Source organism: Melospiza melodia, chromosome 3 (assembly GCF_035770615.1).
Source record: "Melospiza melodia melodia isolate bMelMel2 chromosome 3, bMelMel2.pri, whole genome shotgun sequence".
Lineage (NCBI taxonomy): Eukaryota > Metazoa > Chordata > Aves > Passeriformes > Passerellidae > Melospiza > Melospiza melodia.
The window spans coordinates 68,498,111-68,514,609 of NC_086196.1; the positions used below are offsets into that span (position 1 = coordinate 68,498,111).

General features: G+C 41.9%; 1 protein-coding gene across 2 annotated transcripts in view; it reads left to right on the forward strand.

The window, feature by feature from the left end:
* Positions 1 to 15,681, forward strand: part of HHAT (hedgehog acyltransferase) — a 147,005-nt gene extending 131,324 nt beyond the window's left edge. For both annotated transcript variants that reach the window (XM_063152137.1, XM_063152139.1), the window contains one exon: positions 13,374 to 15,681. In XM_063152137.1, the coding sequence (XP_063008207.1) occupies positions 13,374 to 13,465 (92 nt within the window). In that variant the 3' untranslated portion in view covers positions 13,466 to 15,681. The remainder of the gene's footprint in view (positions 1 to 13,373) is intronic.
* The last annotated feature ends 818 nt before the right edge of the window (positions 15,682 to 16,499 follow it).

A 16,499-nucleotide genomic window follows, 5' to 3' on the forward strand; every position in this document is an offset into this window, starting at 1 on the left:
TTGGGAATCTAATCCAATATCACTACTACCCCATCAAAAGCAATGTGCATTGTTGCTACAACATGGTGTGCAGGTGCTACAATGAGCATGGCTACTGACAGAGTTAAAAAAGAGGGAAGACCTGCCACAGCCCCAGATGTCACATCTTGGAATGCTAAGTCTCCAGCATGATTTTGAAAAAATAAGGAGTGTTTTGGAATTTTTTGTCTTGCTTGCACGTTGCACTTTCTGTACCTTCCCACTGTCTGTGGTGCTACATAATGTGTGGTTTTATCTCAGGGCAGGCACTGTGGTGGATCCAACTGCAAGGCTCTGCCTGCAGTCACCTTCCTGCACTTGTGTTACAGGAGTGAGTGCTGACCCATCAGCTCTCCTGAAACTGAGACCATGGCAGGGCTGTGCTTGGCCAAGGACACGCAGTTTATGAGTTTTAATCACTGAAGTTAATTACATCAAGACCTTGTATTACATGTAGTACTTTGACAAATTTGTACTGGGTTTGAGATGACACAAATTACTTCCATGACAGTTCATAGATTATTCCAAATTAATGTATAGTCTGATTAGATCTCCATTAGTCAAAGACAGTGGTTATTTTGTTGAAAATGTTAACATTTACTTAAGACTTTTTACAGAATTTTTCTACCATCTACCATGTGAGTTCTGCAGGAGTAATTTAATTATTAATTCAATTCAGCTTTATGTACTGCTGCCTTCATCAAAGAAGTTGGCTACTGGCAGCACTTGTATTTAATGTTCTGGTAAGCCTGATTGAGATACAAGATTGAGCCCACTTATATCTCCAAGAGGAAGGCAATAAAATTTTTCTGCCTTAATGAGATGACATCTATAATTAAGCTGCTGGTCACCCTCTGCCAAGCCTACAGCTCCTCACTGTCTCAAGTCTTCAGACTGAAACAAAATTGGCATCATTAGCTCTGAAAGAAAGCTCAAAGGACTGGACCAGGTTTTTTATCTGGTAAAGGCCACCCTAGTTAGTCCTAACTTGGTATTACTCATTGATCCTTTTTGGGGGTCTCTTTTGCCACCTTTTGATACCTTTGGTATCCATTCTGCACGTATGGGATGCAGGCAGGCACCAAAGGCACGAGGCAAGCTGAGCTCGCTGCTGTCCCTGCTGAATGCACTCTCAAGTGCTTGTGTTGACATACAAGCTTTCTTTACTTTTATGACTAAAAAGAACCAATTCAGATTTGAAAAAAATACATTTTTATTGAATCTTTCTTACAGTCTACTTTTCCAAAAAAAGTATTTTTTGAACGAGAGTACTTGAATGTTTTAGTCTCTCATAAAATACTTGATTAAGATAATTTGTCATATGAGGTGACATGTAGTGCCCATTCTTTGCCCATATTCTAAGTGGACTGTTAGATCAGTATTGATGAGCTGAGGAAGCCTCTTATGTCTTCTTTTTTAGTGCAGAGATAATTTTTTTTCAAATCTGTGAGTTTAATTCTTGCTTCCCATCTTTTCTGTTGCTGTTTCCCTAGTTTTGTTCTCAGTCCACCTGAGACATGTCTTCCTTTTTACTGAAGATTTACTTGATCACTTAAACACTTAAGTGTTTCATATTTTGTGTCTAGAGTGATGCCAATGCATTTGAGTCACCCTTCTGCTCTTCCATTTATTGTGTTTTAAGATCTCCAGTAGCAGATCAAAATGGAGACACAGATAATGCCACAGCTTGTCAAGTATTCTACCCAACAATTACAATATTTGTTGTAGTTCAGGTTAAAATTTAAAACAAATTAAGCTACAACACTCTCTGCAGAATAAAAGAATAGTTTATTATTGTATTTATTATATAAGCCATAGAAGCTACAGGGACTTGAGCAAAAGGGAAGGTAGTAAGTTGGTAATGACCTTGCTACATCTGCCAGGGTAATTTTTATCCCTTGGTAATTGAAATGTATTCAAATGTGATTGAAAGGTCGTCAAGGATGCAAGTCAAAGACCTAAGCACAGTTTCTGATCAAAACATTTAGTATTGTCGTCGACTTTTATGACGGGCTGAAGGACTCTGCCAAATGGTAAATTTCACTTATTTAATCAGGCTTCTTTGTTACAACAAACTTTGACTGCAGCTGAGCTCTTCACTTGAGGCCAGTACTCACTGAAGGACAGACCAAGGTCTTTCATCCATGGTTATCTTGCTGTTCTGCAGAAAAGTGAACACTGAGGCAAATCCCGATGCAAAGTAATTCTTCAGAGGGGAAAAAGGACTTCTTATCAAGAGCAGTTTTGACCCATATGAATGATGAATACAGTGTGAGCAGATGTGAAGAGTGCTAAAACTTGTGTTGCAAAATTTGATCCAAACAAAACTTTCACAATCTATCCTGGATGTCCCAGTATCTGTTCAAAACATTTTTTTGAAAGGAATTAGTAAGGTGATATATGATGGCTGTGTAAGCAGATTGTGCTTTTGAGATTTTTAAATAGGGAGAAGGACTAGTAAAGCAAACTAATACTTTTCTTTGCAAATGTCCATTTCCTGTGCAAAAATCAGCTGCATTCAGTGACCATGCATAAAATTTGTGAAGCTCTTCCATTTCATCCAGAATATTTACTTCAGCATGAGGCATTGATTTTTAGTAATAATTCATGTCAAATCAGAAGAAGAGCCAACTGAAAATAAAGGAGAAGGGAAGAAAATGAACCCTCTGTCCTCTCTGTTATGTATGCTAATTATTGCCAAAGAAATTGGCATTACTCTCCTTGTCAAGATGAGGAGTGATACTGCCTTCAGAAGAAAAACGGCCTATTTTGGCAGGGTGAGTCATATACCCTGTCCCCCTGCCCCCAACCTGCCAAAAAAAAGGCAATTTTTTGGTTCTCCAGCTAGTCAGGGTAAATTATGGACACTGTGCACTCTATCCTTCTTCAACACTGGCTTTGCCCATGCCCAGCTAAGCTCTGTAGCCATCCTGGTCTCTTGATTGGGCATCTTGGTGTTTCAGTTTCAAAATGAGGATGTGGGGAAGTGTTGTTCTGACAGGTAGTGATTGTAGCAAAGGTATTTGATCACAGTCTGGGCCTGCTTGAGATGCAGCCTTCTTTAATTAGCCCAAATTTATCTGTAAAATGACTAATCCATGTAGCCACACCATTGCACATGAGCTGTGAGCTGAGATCAGATCCAGTTCTGTTCTCTTGGATCCCCTGAGCTGATGTGATGATTAATCAATTATTCAGGTTGTGTGGCTGGTCCCATAAAGGCAGCGAGCGCCACACACGCTGGGGAGGGATTTGCAGAGATGATTGTTTAGCAGAGACTGTACATATGGAAATTTGTTCTCATTTCTTCCTTTGTGCTAGCCCATTCACAAATGGAAATGACTGCTTCGTAGCCAGTTCTCATTATATTTCTCTCCCAGGAGATGTGAAATTAGCTCTAGGAGAAATCCCACAGTGGTTGGGAGTGAAGCCCAGTCCCTGCCATGGAGGTTGTCCGCCAGGATGGGGGAGCAGGGAGTCAGTGAGGCTGGCAGGATCCTGCCCTCTCCAAAATGTCTCAGGCAGTGACAGAAGAAGAGGAAACTAGTTAAAGAATACAGAGTTCATGTGTACAAATGGATCCCTCCAGAGAGATGTGGGTATATGCTGGTTTTGAAAGGAATTAGTAAGATGATTTTGAGCAAGATGTGTATTTTGGTGTTATTAACAGTCATGTTAAAGATTTGCAGCACTGCTTGTGTTACACTGAATAGCGGAGCCCAGGTGGGACAGAGGGTGTAGAAGCCATGCATCAGATCATATTCCTTGCTAGTTTTAGTGGGCTAAAGAAGCACGTGGAAAGATGATATCTCATTGCCCTAAACTGCACTTTGTTAAATAAGGCAATTTAAACATAGGCAAAAACTTTCTGGCAAGGCATAGTAATTCTAGAACTTTGTTGCAGTTTTGTGAAATTGAAAGGTTGTGAGATTTTTTTCCTTCTACAAAAGGGAATATGCTGGTAAAGATATAACAATTTGAAAAGATGGGGTTCTGTGAGATCTTTTTGTAGTTGCAGACTCGTTTCTGTATATGGTTTGCTACGCTGGTGCAGCCATCTGACCTGAAAGGAACATTTTGAATGATCCCCTTCAGCAGCTGCTCAGGAAGCTTGCTTAAAACAGGGGAGCAAGGAGAACAGCTAGGCTGTTACAAGATTTAAATCTTTCCATTCCCATTCTCTACATTCCCCTAAGCCAGGTACAAGGCAAAGAATGGCTGCATCTCTCAGCATCAGCTTGGGTTGGCAGAATGGTTTTGGTCTCCATGACCATGCTGGTAGGTAACTCTTTCAGATTTGTGCTGATCAGGCTTCCTCCCCTTGGGTGGCTGCTTGCTGGCCAGAGATCACATCCCAGAAAAGCACAGCAGGGCTTACTTAGCAAATGAGGTCCCTGTCCTTGGAAGTGCTGGCAGATTCTGCACATTGATATAGCTGCCTGGGTGTTTCTAATCTGTGTTTTCTGACACGAGTGATGAATGGTTTAGCAGCTTTTGCTTCTGTGTACACAGCTCACCAGGGAGGCCTGTGTTTTCAGATACTCTCTGGGCTCTGTTGCCCAGTTCACACAGAAAGCAGAGAATAAGGTATTCCCTCCCCAAACTCAGTAGATGTACTCTTGAAATCCAGAATGTGTTTTCTGAGAGTATACAAGCAAGTTGTCTAATTTTGTCCTTGAATTCAATTAAATATTGACATAAGTCAAGGAATTTTAAATTAGTTTTTTCCTTTGTTTCAAGTGGTCTTGATGATGGACTAACACAGATTTGTTTTCCCCCCAGAATTAAAATGAATTTACTCTCCTCCACAAGCTGTTTATAATTTAACTATTTTACTGATAATTCTTCTATTTAGTTGCTATGATTCTGTGGGCTGCAGCAGGGTCAGGTCAGGGTGCAGATTAGTGAAACAATTGTTGTATCAAAAAGTGGTCAACTGAGGCAATCCTGTCTGGGCCTTTTGCTCTAGGTGACTTGTGTGCAACAATTCCATCTCATGGGATATGCCACCAGTGGGATGGAAATTGTTTGTTGTCAAGGTTTTCTGCTGGCTCATGGCCACCTTCAGGCACCACTATCTCTCTGCCTCCCTAAATCTGCATCAGCCCTCTTCTTTGCCCTTTGGTGACACTGTGAAAATGAGACACAAGCAGAAGGGGAGTAACTTCATCCAGCCTGGGAGCAGCAGTTCAAAATGCCTCAGTCCTGCATCGATTGCCACGGCTCAGTGAATGACTGCAGGATTGCCTGGTTACCTTATCTGTGCACTTCCATCCCTCAAGATATTTGTATTTCTGTTAAGTGAGAACTCAGCTCAATGACCTCACTTGTAGTGTTAGCTTTACACTGATAGAGCAATTATCAAATGCAGTGTTCATGTAAATTAACACTGTGCTCTCAGCCCTTCTCTTACTGCACTCTAGTAGTTAATATAATTTTTATCCATGGAGCATTTCAGCTACAAGAGCTCTGTGATAAGGAGCTACAGTTTGTTTGTTGCTAGTGTAGCTGGTTGTAAATACTTGTGAAATTTGTCACACTGTCTGCTTTTTCCTAATTCTTAAGACACAAGACAGCACCATGGAAGAGCTGCAATGGTCTTGGAATATGAGTGGTTTTGAAGATGACTAGGAAAAATGGCAGATTAAAAACTGGGTTGCAGGTAGGAAGGGGATTGTGAATAATTAATCTTTAAATCATTCTTCATATTTAAAAATTAATTATTTTATGGGCATTTAAGCATCTTATATTCATGACCCTTTCAGGATACCTTAGCCAGAAATCATGTTGAGGAAATAAATTATAGTGCTTCTCCTTTTTAGCCAAATATTTGCTTGCTGGTGATGGATGGCATGTGTCTGAATCCCTGGGTTAAATCTTCTTTTGTGAGTATAGAGCCTTGATTTCTCAAGAGCTCCCCAGCACTAAAAGGCAGGAGAAGGAGCTTCATTGTATGTGAAAGGCCTGACACACAAACCTAAATCCAAGAACCCCAGTTAGACTGGTCCAGAAATCTTCCTGAAATTTGAAGCTCTAGTAGAGGGGAAGTTAATTCACCTTTCTGCTCTGCATGTGTTTCTATCTATAACATGGGCATCTCTCTGCTCAGTGAGAGGCAGATGCTCACCTCAGGATCCTGCCAGGCAACAACAATGTGCCCAGCTCTGCCTTTGGGGTGCTCATGTTCTCCTGGGGAGTTAACTCTTCGTTCTCCTGTTTCATCCTAAAGCTGTAACAAAAGGGGGCTCCCTGCTCTGGTGTTTCCATTGGTGTATTTAACACTCAGCAGATAATTACAACTGAAAAATGCCCTAAAATCGTTGCAATTCTCATCTTTATGTACTTGTTCACACCATATTTAAGGAAGTTCTGTTGGGAATACCTGAGTAGACCTTTAATGATAAACATAGTGCTGTCCTAAGCCAGATGTATGACTGTAAAATGTTTTCTTTGCAGAGCACTTCATAGAGGTAGCTCTTTTGCCTTCCTTCGGGGTGAAGATGGATCTTTGTTTACTATAATGCTTTTAGAAGCTTTTCTCTCTGTTCTAAAAATAAATGAGCATTAAGATTTCATATTTTGTGGGCTTTGATTTCATATTAGCTGTGTGTAGGTCCCAGTTTAAGACATGGGAGGAGAGGGAAGGTTGCTTCTGATTTACAGACTCACCCCTTCATAATCTGGATTGGATTTTTTTTCCTTTCTCATTAGCAGTTTTGGCAGGAAGATTCCAACAGGCAGTTTTCATCAGTCTTCCTTACTGTTAATTCAAATTCAGCAGTAGCATGAATATGGTTCTTTTGATTTTAGTTGAATTACTCCAGAGTCAACTTGATATGCATGAGACCACAATTACTGCCTAAAATACCAGGCTTTTTTCCACTGACTAGCTCTGCTGGGAAAACTAGTGGAGGGTGAAGATTTATTTTAAAGTGTGAAGCAGAAGGCATAACTCCTGTGAATTTTTTTTTATGCTTTATACAAAGTTTAGAAGTAAAAAATGCTTAAGGCAGGATAGTATCACAAAAACACACCAAGAAATATAGAGTGAAATTATCCTGCTCGTATGAGGTGATAAATACTGGGGAAATAATCCTAGTCTACATTGTGCAGCATCTGGAGAGCTGGTAGTGGTCATAGTATTTAGCATTCAATGAGGTTCTAGCCCCAAAGACAAAACAGAGAATCTCTGGATACTTGCATCCAGAGCATTTACCAGCAAATAGAAGAGCATGGTGGTAGTGGGGTTTTTTGGGCTTTTTGTTTGTTTGTTTGTTTTTTGTTTTGTTGGGGGTTTTTTGTTTGTTTGTTTGTTTGGGGTTTTTTTTTTGTTTTTTCTTTCACATGCATACTTAGTGCAATGAAAATAGTTTTGGCATCATCACTGAATTGTGTTCATGGGTGCTTTATAGAAGCTAAAGGATAGGCCAATCTTTGGAGCTCTACCTATGAATTTGTTTATTTGCAGCTTATCTAATTAACAGGATAAAGTACTAAAGCATGCTCAGCAGCCTTAGCCCTGACATGGGTTAAATTGATATCTTGTTGCTTAACAAAGTCTTTGTCAACACACAACTTTCTTCCATCGAACATAAAATTATTTTAGCTATGGTAAAACCTGGTTCCATGCACAGTAAGGACACAGGAAAGCCACAACTTTTGTGACCTCTGTTTACTAAATCCATCCTATTTATATGATGAAAACACTAAGAGACTTTGGCTTTTTGCTCTCAGTAACGCTGATCTGAATGATTTGTTGTCATCCTGTGTTGCAGCTGATGGTCTTGGACTGTTATCTCTCCATTTTCAGTTTTTCACAGCAGTGCTAAGTACTCAGAAAGCCACAGATGTAAGCATTCTTTGGGATGGCATGATTTAAAATTCACATAAGCAGATTACTGTTACACATTTGTTAGTGCCTTTTGCTGGAAACTGCTTCATGTCTACTGAAGAGGCAGCTTTTGTGGTTACTGCCAGGTTCAGGTCTAGACCTGGGAGCTTAGAATTTTGTCCTTCTCAGTTATCTTTCCAGATGCTGCATGGGACAGAGCTGAATTATTCCATGGGCTTCATTTGAAAATGACCTATTGACAGTAATATTTATGATTAATATTTGGACCTTTTCCACACCCAGCAGCTAAAGTGCCTTCAGTGCCTGGAAATTTGTAGGAATAGGCCAGGTCAGCCTTACCTGATCTCCCAAGCTGGTTCCCAGTGGTTGAGCTGCCCTGCTCCCAAGCTGCACAGTGGGTGGAAGGGAAATATGTGAGAGCTGTGAGCTGGGGGCTCATGATGGGACAAAGTGGCATCTTGAATTTACAGACCCTGTGCCTGTGTGCTGCTCTGCATGGGCTGGGAGGATGGAGATGCCCAGCTGGGACTTGGAGAGCTGTGTGTTTGCTGGCAGAATTTATTGTCTGTCCTTTGACACAAAGCAGTGTGGAGGCTGAAAGTAGCAGCAAAAGAACCTGCTCTGAATCATGTTAGGGCTTTGCTACAACACAGCTGAAAACAGGTAGAGTTTTCTTTTCCAAATATCTGAAGACTAATTGGGTATCAAACGGCAGCATGTTTGTAACACATGCTGTGTGACATTCCCTCTGTAATGGTCAGACAGGTCCACCTGGAAGTGACTAAAAGACATGAAATTAAAATTTAAAAATGCAGAGTTTATCTAGCCCAACGTTTGGAGATGCTTCAGTGTTGGGCTAGATAATAGGTTTCTTTCAACAGAAAGTAGGAGATCTGCAGTTTGGAATGTGTTATTTTTCTGAAAAAGTGATATTTTTACTGAACCTGTAAGTATGTTAGTAACTGTAGGTAAGGTTTGTCTTGGCCTGAAATGCTGGTTTGCTTTGGCTTTTTATTATGCTTGACAGACTGGTGCCTGTTCCCCCTCCTTCCCACCACTGTGTCTCTTTAATTCCACTTTACAGAGGAGTTGCTTCAGTGTCTTTGTCACATTTGAACTTTTGTTTAAGAATAAATTTTCCTGAGTGCTAAGCCTTACAGCAAGTTAGGTAGTTCCAAATCAAAGTCAGAGTAGATGTATGCTCCTCCAGCCAAGCTTTTCAGGGAGATTAGTTCCTCTGACTTCAATTGATTTAATAACTGCTCTGCACTTGAAGACTTCTGAGGACTGTGCAAGCCAAGGCACTTCTAAAAATAACATTTAGGTCCAAGAGCCACTAAGGCAGTTTTGGAAAATGCAAAACATAACAACTGCCCCCTTGTCTTACATCTCACTGGTTGGAAGGAACAAAGGACTGTTTCCTTGTGTTTTGATGATGATGTGAAACCTGGCTATGCCCAAAACATTGCCAGTGTGGTTCTTTTTCATTACTGTGGGTGATGAGGAAATTTGAAAGAGTTTTCTTCTGGATACATGATTAAATATTGGTTCAAATTATTTGAACTGAGGTAATAAGGATATAACTGGTCTTTTGAGAGCTGTGATCCAGCCTGTTACTTTGCAGTTGAAAGCTTAGTTTTACCCCATTCCTGTCAAAATCCAGAGCGTGCTAGAAGCATGACCTTTTCTAGTCATTTGCAAAGTATGCAGAAATACTTTGGAATGAGAGATAGGAAGTTGAAAGTATAACTCCAAAAGCTGTTCCTGTTTGTATCAATTCTCTCTTGATCATGTAATGAAAACAAATCTCCTGCTCATTAGGCTGAAAGCTGAGTACATGACATATCAAAATGTGGTTTTAACCAGCAAGGCTCCTGGGAAGTCCATGAGCTGTGTTGGACAGAGCAGTGCCTCAGGCCCAGCTGGGACTGAAGAATTCTCTGGGAGGAGGTTGGGTGATAGATGGATCAAGTGCTGCCTCTCTACAAAATGTGCACTCCTCCTCCTCACAAAGGAGCTTGTGTTTGATGTTTTGTGGAGCAGCACACCTTGGTTGTGATTCTCACCCAGTGTTCCTTTGTTAAAAGTGATCCAGCTGTCTTAAAATGAATTTCTGCAGGTAAAGCTCACAAATCTTCCTGGATTTTCAAACAGCATATGAATTAGCCCTTGTTTCTACAAATAGCATATGTTAATGAACACAAGTTCATCTTTCTGTGAAAAAAATTATGACAATCTCTGTAGTCCCATGAAACTCAGCCTTCAAGCCCAAATCAAATCACTGAAACCAGTCAAGAAACTGTGAGATTTAAAGTGGTATGTGACATAGTTTTGAATAAACAGACTTAGCGCAGTCATTTCCTAACAGCCTAGTGCTTGATCTGACACCAGTAATGTTTTGAAGAGTACATTCTATGTATGACTTTACAGAGAGATACTGATCCAAAATGCAGGCATGTGTGCTTCCAAGCTGAGTTTGGAGACTGGTACAGCACAGGTGAGGGTGCAGGGGTTTAGGGGGATAAGGTAAAGCTGAGGAGTCACCAAAAAGAGGCCCCTGAATGGTGTCCGAGAGTAGGAGCAGAATGAGAGGCAGCAAAAAGCCTGAGGAACATACTTAAGGTACAAACATACCTTAAGATGCTGGCCAGGGTAAAAGGAGGAAATTTCCTTGGAGCTGTGCATCCAAAGCCATTGGTACTGATTGCTTGCTTGGGTTTACAAGGATAAACTGTGGAAGCAGAAAAGGTTTCTGTGACCTTACATTGCAAGAGAGCAGCTCGTGCTGCTGTTGGACTGTGGAGGTCACCTACAGGGAAAACACAGGCTGGGCAGAATTTGAAATTGCACCCTTGCTGGATTAGCATTGCTCCATGTGTGCTTCCTACATCATCACCTTCTGGAGAGCAAGTTCTTCAGCTTTTTCAATAACTTTATTGTATATCCAGTCTTAAAATGAAAGAGATTAGTGAAAACAATTTAAGGGTCTCTTGCTTGCTTCAGGCTGTCCTTGGGCTGCTTCTCAGGTGTGGATGCACCTGTGCAAATCTGCCTTGAGTGGGCTGGAGTAATCTGGGATTGCCAAGGGGCAGAACACGGTGCCTTTGCCTCACTCAGTGCGTTTCCCCACACCCACCAGCACTGCACGTGGTTCCAGTATGGCAAGAATGGGCAAGGTCCCCTCACCCCTGCTTGGAGCTGCCTCCTCCTTGTGCAGCAAGAAATGCTTTGGGATTTGTGCAGCACCTCCTAGAAGAACTATAACAAGATCAAATTTTTTCAAATTCCCTTTTCCTTTGCCCATATTAGGGTCACTTTCTCTTCCCCCTTCCTTCTCACCTTCATTAAATGAGAGGGGATGATGTGCTGAATGCCACCCCTGACACTGTACAGGACAGACTCCCTACATTCCAGGAGGATTACCACAAGCTTGATTATTGTGGTTAAAAACCCTGGGAACCCAGGTTCTGGGTACTATGGAGAAATATTATCAGAAATCTAAGACATCTAGAAAAGATTTCCAGTGCATAACTATGTATTATGACAAGGTCTCTTAATATGCTGGTTGAGGAGAGCAAGTAAGTCAGCTACTGTTGGCTCATTTTCAGTGTGCCAGAGCTTTACAGTATTTAAAAATGCAAAACATGTAACTAGCAAATTTCCAAAGTGCCCCTAAAACAGAACAATTCTAGACTCTGCTTTTTAAATTTTCTGGCTCTGTCTGTATAAAGCAGCCACCACAATATTGCTGCCAGAAGAGGTATGTTTTTATTACATCTATTGACATACTTTCACATGCAATTTCAGCAGAGACAAAGCACAGCTGGGCTTTAGCTTGCTATTGAAGGTGAAACCCAATCTGCAGTAGGCTAATTTCACTGAAATAAAAACAAGACTTTTATGGTTAAAAACGCCCTTGGAGATACCTCAGCCAATTTGTTTTGTGAAACAAATAATTAAACAAAAGTATAATTTCACTTCAGGGTGTTGTGAAGACAGGGGATTAATATTTGTAAATGTTTCCATGAAAATCAGTCAGGTTACAGGACAGTATTTCACCACAAAGCAAGGCCAGAATAATTAGAGGCCCATGAAACAAACACAGCTATTCATAGCAGGGGGATGCAACTTTTTCTGGAGCTGTTCCAGGATGAAGTGTGACCCTGCCCAGCTCTAGGAGCACAGGGGAAGGGTCCCAGCACGGGCAGGACTGGGTCTGGGGCTCTGAGTTCTGCTGAGGGCAGGGTACTGAGCCAAGGCTCAGCTGGATGGGAGCACAATTAAACTGTGCCCTGACTGGAATTAGCTTGGAGTCTGGACAAAACCAGCCTGCAAAGCACCTTGTAACAATAGCTCCAGAAAGAGCTCCTCCTGGAATATCACATTGTGCAGAGCTTCTCTCCATCCCTTCTTCTAGGCCAGAGGGGCATCTCCTGTCTGCCTGTAGGTTCTTTTAGATCAGAGTTTTCCCCAAGAGGGGCAGATTTTCTTCCTGAAGCAGATGTTGGTAGTCCAAGGACAGCATGCAGAAAACCATTCATGCACATGACCAAAATGTTCCTCTCTGTCCCCTTTCCCCAGACAGCACGCAGTAAAACACAACAGGGCCTAGCACTGAGGATTTCAATCTCTAAGATCTAAATTTTATAAATTCTAGAGAAAGGAGGAGAATGGACAAAGGAAATAGAAGTGTCAGGAAAGGTATCAAGGAAAGCAAAATCATTTACTTGGTTACTTTTCAAATGATTTACAACTCTACTGGAAAGCAGTAGACCTTTTGGCTTGTGACCTCCTGCTTACTACTCTTTTCTGTGATAAGTTTGAGTGAAAGGATGGTAGCTTTTGCTAAAGAGAATTTGAAATAGTAATGAAACATCATTTGACCAGCAAAGGTTTTATATATTGGAAGAGTCTTTATAGTTAAGAAATAACCTGGGCATCGGGCAAATCAGGCAGAGAGGTCTGTCTGTTCTTCACTGGCACACATTGGCTGTTAGTGGGCTGTAGAGGGGTACTTCAGGCTTTACACCCAGCTGCAGGATATCCAAAACATCCTTAATCAGAGATTACCCCAGACTCCTTCTGCCGAACAGGTAACTGGACTTGTTCAGATTTTTAATAATCTTCACTGTGGCTGTACATCCCTTTGTGCCTAGGAAGCCCCACAGCCAGCTTAAAGCATCCGGGTTCACTGGGGAATCTGCTTGATAGACAAACTCACTAAAAGGAGAGGATCAAAACAGACCTTTGAAATTCCACAGGAATAAATCTGGTCCAATTCCCTGAAAAATGAGAAAGACAAGGACTGCCAGGGGGTCAGGCAGCCCTGGAGCTTAGATAATTTTACTTTTCAAATTTCGTGGGTTGACTCTACTTACTTATGAAGCTGAATTGCTAATAAAATTAACTAGAAGCATTCATAAGTTGGCCATCCCCAGAGTATTTCTACTTGAAGCAGTCATTAATTATTCTGACCAGGATTGTCTGTCTTTTCTATTTATAGGCTGGCCATGGGCAACACTGACTGTCCTTGGGTTCCTGTACTGCTATGCTCATGTTGGAATTGAGTGGGAGCAGAAGCGTGCTGCACACTAGGAATCATGCAAACCATTGTTCTTGAGGCAGGTTGATGGTTTTTTCTACACTGGATATTCTGTCTGCACAAGGCTGAGCCAGACCAAGTCTTCAATCCAGGTATTAAAACCAAGAGCTCATGTAATTGATTCTGGATTGCAAATGCAGGAATTGAACTGCACAAACGCTGATGGGCTGCAGCAGGGGATGGGGAGAAATTATGAAGCATTTTGACTCATGTTATCTTTGTAAAACAGCATCTTTGTGACTCTGTGTACATCAGAAGCGTGCATCTCAGAACAGGAATTTTATATATGTTAGCATTGTTTTCATGTTTTGCTGCTCATTTTGAGATATGAAGAAAAAAAAATTCTACCTTGGAGAATTCAAAATGCCCAATCTCTCACAGATGGTGTCCAGGGGCATGTAGGCTGTGCCCTGCACTTACACTACTCCATGAAGGGCAAGATGCTCATCAGTTCTTCTTGACTGCTTTCCAATATAAGCTAGAACATTCTGTATTCTCACTGACTGGAGTAGTTCTGCCTTAAGCTACTTTGCCACCTACTGTAGCAAAGCCTGCTTTTTCTTTTTAATGTCTTCTTTTAAAATTTTGCCTTTAAAATAGCACCTTTTTGGTAACCTTAGAAATGGTTATGTTTCTTAAAAAAGAGAGAGTAGGAAGGAAGGTCTTTTCTTAAGGAACAGTTTTCCTTTTTAATCAAATAATCTTAATCTTTTAATCTTAAAGCTCCTTGGACTTTAGATGCTCTCTGCCTTGTCTTAGAGCTAAAGCATTAAACACTACCTTTATTTTGGGGCTAGTACCACCTTCAGACTGTTCAGTCTGCCTCTTGTATTGTTCTGTTACAAAAGGAGATATCTCCAGTCTGCTTTAATGGTAAATCTGTTCAGTCTGCTTCATTCTCTGGTGTCCAAGCAATCAGCTCCTGCAATGTATTGCAGACACCCTGGGAGGAACTTTTTAAGGCCTTTAGAAAAAAACAGAATGGTCCAATACAGTGGCCTCAGATTAGCTGGAGCTCCATGTCCTTTGGCCACACATACCTGTTACAGCAGCATCTTTGCCCAAAGATTGTGCTGAGAGGTGAGAGCATCCCTCCAGAGCTGGGAAGGTCACACCTGCAGGTGTCCAGCTTGCAGGAGTGCTTTGACACATGCTGTTTTCTAAGGGGAGACCCTTCCCTGACTGATACTGTGGGTGTCTCCTACACTGTTCTGTTTTAAACTGATACTGAAGAGCAGCCAGAAGACCTTTAGTCTTTCTAAAGTTAGACATTCCCCCTAGGCATGGTCAAAAGGCCACAAGTTCTGGAGTAGACTTCTTCCAAACGCAGCTTCCTCCACCCAAAGCATGTCAAAACTTGTTCCATGCCCCTGGCAGACATTTCAGCCTGTTGGGAATTAGTGTCCTACTGTCCATCACTCCTGCAGCTTCAGCCAAGTCTGATATAATTTATCCCTTCAACAAGAAATTCAGTTCCTGAGACAGGCTTCTGCTTATTGCCTGCATTTCTGATGCCTCTGATGCTCACAGCTGTGGCAGCCTCTTGTTCCCCTCCATTTATTCCTGAAGAAATAAGGGCAGAGGCTTCAGCTCTATCCATCCAGAGAAAAGCCCGTCTCCTGCTGTTTCAACCAGAGGCTTTTATGTTGAGTCCCCCCTGTCCCCCACCATGACAATGCCATGATTTCCCCTGGAAGCCATTTCTAGGAGGCACCATGGCCTGGTGAAAATAACTTACCTTGAATGCTGCCTGGCCAAGGCATGGCTCTCCTGACTGACTGGATGGGGATTGCAGGGATTCTCTCAGCCACAGAGTACATGGCTCTAAGCTCTGAATTTTCTAAAAGGATCTGAGATTGGCCTCCATTTTGGGGCAGCACTGAGCTAAGGGCAAGAACTTTCTCAGACTTTGCTCAAACTTTGTAATTCAGTAGAATTAGCATAAGAGCAAAAAGTCATGAATCTGTTCTTCAGTCTTATTGATTAGCATTATTACATTTGCTGAGGTGCTACTGAGTGATTGGATTCCAATTTGTATGCATGCAAAGCTTCCAGCTCCAATATGGAAATGACCCTGAAGGTCATCTAGTGCATGCTTATTTCTGAACTAAAATTGTTTTCTATTTTTTTTGACTGCTTTATATATCCTTTATAATTTTGTATCTTTTTCTCTTTCTATAAATAAAGCTGAAATGTACTGTTGGCTTGAGAGCTGTGTCTTGGAAAACTATAGCCTTGTGTAAGAAAAAGAAGTGTTCCACTGTTGTGGAGAAACACCCCTATGCACTGGGAGCCTGCAGGGTGGGTGCAATGCAGGCTGGTCACTTTTATCCCTGCTGTGCACTGCATGGAACATGCCTTCCATAATGGTGGGAGTTTAAAAAGCAAATCAGCCTTTGGTAGCTGGGCTAAGGAAATACTGCAGCATGTGAAGTTTCTGAGAAGAGCAGCATGCACAGAAAATGGTGCTTCCCACTCCCAGAGTTCCTTCTCAGTCCTGCAAATACAGCAGTGTCAGCATGGGGCACGCTCAGTCAGACAACACACAGCTCTACACCTGAAGCACTTCAAAGTTGCTGCTCAGTTGCTCCTTCAGCTTGGAGACACATTCCTCAGCATGGCCTGAGAAGTGACTCTCCATGTGGCACCTGATGTACTTGTGTGGCAGCCCAAAGTGCCACCCTCCAGGCAAGGCCTCTGTGACAGTCCTGGGTGGGGGGAGTTTGCAGAGACTTGGAAGAGACTGCAGTAGCCATGCCACTTCCCAAAGGACAAAAATAGCTGAGGGGTGTGTGAGAAAGAGACCTCCAAACACTGAGAAAAAGCTTGCTGAGGGGTGTAGGAAACAGGTGACAAGGACAGACATGGCCAAAGTAACACAGTGGCCATTTTGCACCCTGGGGGAGCACTTTTAGCCAGGGTGAGGGGAACAGCAGACACTGACTACTACTGCTGTGAGACCCTGGAAGTCACAAAAGGGCAATGAACAAAAAAAACCCCAAAGGTGGTGGCTCTGAAAATAAGGTG